The sequence below is a fragment of the Gadus macrocephalus genome, chromosome 1 (assembly GCF_031168955.1).
Source record: "Gadus macrocephalus chromosome 1, ASM3116895v1".
NCBI classification, from domain to species: Eukaryota; Metazoa; Chordata; class Actinopteri; order Gadiformes; family Gadidae; genus Gadus; species Gadus macrocephalus.
The window spans coordinates 7962753-7967549 of record NC_082382.1 but is presented as its reverse complement, the minus strand read 5'-3'; the positions used below and the strand labels follow the sequence as shown (position 1 = coordinate 7967549).

The 4797-nt window shown below is 52.2% G+C and overlaps 1 protein-coding gene across 1 annotated transcript in view; it reads left to right on the top strand.

Annotated features, from left to right (window-relative positions):
* wnt1 (wingless-type MMTV integration site family, member 1) overlaps positions 1–2050 on the top strand; it is a 2245-nt gene extending 195 nt beyond the window's left edge. The window contains exons 2-4 of the mRNA XM_060055294.1: positions 46–299; positions 465–730; positions 878–2050. Coding sequence (XP_059911277.1) covers positions 46–299; positions 465–730; positions 878–1369 — 1012 coding nt within the window. The 3' untranslated portion in view covers positions 1370–2050. The remainder of the gene's footprint in view (positions 1–45; positions 300–464; positions 731–877) is intronic.
* Positions 2051–4797: the final 2747 nt, after the last annotated feature.

Genomic DNA, 4797 nt, shown 5'->3' with positions numbered 1-4797 from the left:
TAGAGCCTGATCGCTAACCGGTCACCTCACCTTGTTCTCTGCCAGGGGCATCGTGAACGTGGCCTCCTCTGCCAACCTCCTCACCAACTCCAAGAACGTCCAGTTGGTGCTGGACCCCAGCCTGGCCCTGCTGAGTCGCCGCCAGCGTCGGCTGATCCGGCAGAACCCTGGCATCCTGCACGCCGTCTCCGCAGGCCTCCACACCGCCATAAAGGAGTGCAAGTGGCAGTTCCAGAACCGGCGCTGGAATTGCCCGACCACCCACAGCCCGGCGGTGTTTGGAAAAATCATCAACCGTGGTGAGTCCCTCTCTCCTCACCAGACGCAGTGATGGGGCCAATCAGCGGTCGTGGGTCATCCCGTTGAATGTCTAATAAGGTCTAAACAGTGCTCACTGCTCGTCTGAGTAAAGATGTGGCTCTGGATCGGGGTCTGACGGAGAGGCTTTGATGTCGTCACCGCAGGTTGCAGAGAGTCTGCGTTTGTGTTTGCCATCACCAGCGCCGGGGTCACCCATGCGGTAGCCCGGTCCTGCTCAGAGGGGTCCATAGAGTCCTGCACCTGCGACTACCGGCGCCGCGGACCGGGGGGTCCGGACTGGCACTGGGGCGGCTGCAGTGACAACGTGGACTTTGGCCGCATGTTCAGCCGGGAGTTTGTGGACTCCAGTGAAAGAGGCCGGGATCTACGCTACCTCACCAACCTGCACAACAACGAGGCCGGGAGGCTGGTGAGGACTCATTTATGACGAATAACGCTCAAAATGAGACGTGCAATCCAATGATTACCCCCTAGCATCCAGCCCTATCTAAGACACACCCCTGTTAGCCTGGACCCCTGTAACGCCTGTGGTGTTTTCTGTCCTCGTTTTGTGCAGACGGTGTCGTCCGAGATGCGTCAAGAATGCAAGTGCCACGGCATGTCGGGCTCCTGCACGGTGCGCACCTGCTGGATGCGCCTGCCCAGCTTCCGGGCGGTGGGGGATTATCTGAAGGACCGCTTCGACGGTGCCTCCAGGGTGGTGTACGCCAACAAGGGAAGCAATCGCGCCTCCCACCGCGCCGATCCCAGACACCTGGAGCCCGAGAACTCGGCCCACAAACCGCCCTCCACCAAGGACCTGGTGTACTTTGAGAAGTCGCCAAACTTCTGCTCTTACAACGGCAAGACGGGCACGACGGGCACGACGGGGAGGACCTGCAACAGCTCCTCTCCCGCCCTGGACGGCTGTGAGCTGCTGTGCTGCGGGCGCGGGTTCAAGACCCGGACGGAGTTGGTCACCGAGCGCTGCCACTGCACTTTCCACTGGTGCTGTCACGTCAGCTGTCTGAACTGCACCACTACACAGACTGTACACGAGTGTCTGTGATCAAAGCTGGGACACAAGACTCACACCCGTTTCACGGATGGCATTCGCATGCACCACGGGTGATACGGCAACAAGAAGACACTTCAAAACAGACACGTCAACTGGCTACTTCTGAAATGGCTCCCATCCATTAGTTTTAACGTGTAGTAAGGGGACCCATGCAGTCAATTCTAGGACCTGCACTCCAGCAACAATGCAATGAGGTTTGTCTCATCGTTGTTCACATTTGGCGGACGCGAAGCATCATAAAATCCCAAGTGATGGATGGAGGTGCATGTTAATGTCAGATGTGACCTCAGCCTGACAGAATGTATCTGGACACTTACACACACTCGATGTCAATAAGACCAGAGGATCTACTTAATCGCCAGGTGGGACGAGGAGGCACACGGGTATTCATAACTAAATTCATGTCAGGTACATTTGGGAATTACATGATTTTGTATTTGCAGGGCTTTTTGGAATGACGCATAAACAGGGTAAATAGGTAAACCTTTCTTTCATAATATATTGAAAGGTAATCCTTTATCCCCAAGAGCATTTCCATAGGGGGGTTGGGTGGAAGACAAGGAAAAGGACCATATAAGGTGACAATATGGAGCCCTTTTCCAGTCCTTCAGCTATTAATCTTCCCAATAGATAGACACAGTGCCTGATAGTTTGTCTTTTTTTTTTTTTTTTTATAAATGGGTCAGGGGATCTTATACCCAAATGAGCTGCATGAAATGTAACACTTTTTTAAAAAACGTACAACATCTGCAAAATGAATGATGTATATCAGCTAAAAGTACCAAATAATGTACATAATTATATGGATATATTTATGACGTTTCTTGCATTTGACGGCAGCAATTTCTGTTCCTGCAAATTAATGAAGACGATTATTAATGTCAATTCAGGAGATGCCTATTCTATTTTTGTGTAGAGTTTCTATGTAGAGTTCCGTTGTTGTCAGAAGAACCAGCTCTGAATAGAAATGTTCATACTTAGTGCATGTTTCCTGGAAAAACATGTTTTTGGTCATGCACTGAATATAACCTTTTTTTACATGTGTAAATACAAAATATTTATTTCTGAGGTTTTTATACTGTCATAGAAAACAGTAAGCCAGATAGATTTCTTAAACATGTTCAGAATAGAGTTGTTTTGTATAATACCATAGAACAATAAAGTCTTTATTTTCAATAAACCCGCTTGGCTATCCTGACATACGTGGCCATCATGCTAGCTGTGTAAGTTAAGCGCGAGATAGTCAGCGAGCACTTCAAGATAGTTATGACAACCAACCAAGTGAACGTACAGGATTAACCCCGGGTGTCCGTGCGTTAATCCCTTTAGCAGCGCCAAAACGCTGTCTCCAGCGCTGGCTAGCTCCCCTCCCCGACCCATGAGGCTCAGGGCTTATTTTAATACGGGCTCGGAGTTGTTGTTTTTTTGCTTCATTTAGTTATTGTCGGAGAGAAATAATAAGTAATTTAAAAGTCTAGAGCTGTCCCATTCTCCCCCCCCCCTCTCCACCACACCCTGTCCTCCGTCGGCCGCCCTCCACCCCACCACCCATTCCCTGGCACCCGGGCCTGACCACCCGGGCCCCACCACAGGCGTTTGGCCGGCTCCTCCGCCCTCTCCCCGGCCCGCCGCAGCCCAGCAGAGGGGCATCATGGGTCATCCAGATAGAGCGCAGGAGCCACACTCCCAGCGCCGCCCAACGGCCCGGCGGCTCTGGGTTCCCATAGGGTGTCGGATTTAACAAGCAGCGCTGACGGGCAGACATACGCGTCCGGAGGGACGACGGCCAGAGAATGTTCCCATTATCACTTTATCCCAGATTAGGGGAAAGGATTTGTATAAACTGACAGCAGCGTAATAACCAATAACAAAAACCTGGTCCAAGGCTGCCAACCGTGGGATGTATGACAGGGACGATGGCGAAGGCGTCTCAAGGTTTGGGAGAAAAATAAAAGACTAATTGAATCAGAAACACTGCATCACTGTCATACGGATCAGAATGACGCACCGAGCAGAGCAGCAACTTGAGAGACACCAAACTGACACTAATGATAGGGCAGCATGTCCGATTGTTAGACAAAAACACCACTATTACATCCCTTAAGCACTTAGTAACTTATCTTGTGTATATATACACGTTGGAAAATAGTTATGGCTCCAGCTTTTCGCTGAGAGAGAGAGAGAGAGAGAGAGAGAGAGAGAGAGAGAGAGAGAGAGAGAGAGAGAGAGAGAGAGAGAGAGAGAGAGAGAGAGAGAGAGAGAGAGAGAGAGAGGCTTGCTGTCATTGTGGGGGAGCTGAAGAGTCAGTGATAATTAGCTCAATTAGTGACAAAGGCCGTGTAATAAATACCGACTTAGAGTCTGGGTCCCTGCTGGCCTCCCCGCGTGGCCTGCGACGCGGCCCTGGCCTGACGGACAATTCATTAAAACGACAAAATAGCCCAGCGCCCGGGCGTGACGCGGCGAGTTAGCCCCCTACAGGCCAGCTCATTGTTCTAATTGTCTGGGCTGGAGCCACTTTGGGGCTGCCGCCTCCTGAGAGAGAGAGGGGGGGTGAGAGAGAGAGAGAGAGAGAGAGAGAGAGAGAGAGAGAGAGAGAGAGAGAGAGAGACAGTGAGAGAGAGAGAGAGAGAGAGAGAGAGAGAGAGAGAGAGAGAGAGAGAGAGAGAGAGGAGCCCATGGAGCTTGAACGCCCCTACCTTACCCTCTGGGGTAAGTAGGTGATCGGCAGGTTGCAGTGAAAAAAACAGATACAGAGAGAGAGAGCAAGAAAGAGAGCTCTGCGGGGCGCTGTGTGTGTGTGTGTGTGTGTGTTTGTGTGCGTGCATGCGTGTGTCAGTTGGTGTTGGGGGTGGGGGGGGGCTGGGGGGCTGGATAGTGGTAGGGATTAGGGTCTGGAGGTTGCCTGGGAGTGCTGGGAGCAGCCCTGATCGGAATGCTGTAGAGATGAGCCCGGAGCTGGGATGGGTCCAGGAGGACGCGGGACAAAGCCAGAGTTAATAAGGAAAGATTGAAGGGGCCTGGCGACAATGGGCCGCCACCCCAGTCGAGATGAAATTGCTTCCGCGGATTATTGGGAGAGGGTGTGAGTGTTGTCGGCTTTTTTGTGTGTTTCAATGTGTGTTTGGCTGAGCGTGTTGCATGTGTGTGTGTGTGTGTCAGTCTGTGTGTAAAGGGGTTTTATAAAGGGGTTGGTGAACTGGGGGGGGGGGGGGGGGGGAGGTGCACGAAATTGATGGAGGGGGGGGGGGGACCAGGAGAGGCTGACCGGCTGTTCCCACAGTCTGTTCTGCTGCAGCCACCTTTGACACACGGGCCTGCCAGGCGGCGAGCCGGCGGCCATTGTGGGAATAAACCGAGACAAACAAAACAACAACAGGCCGACGTGACACCAGCATCCCTACCTCTAAGACCAGCCT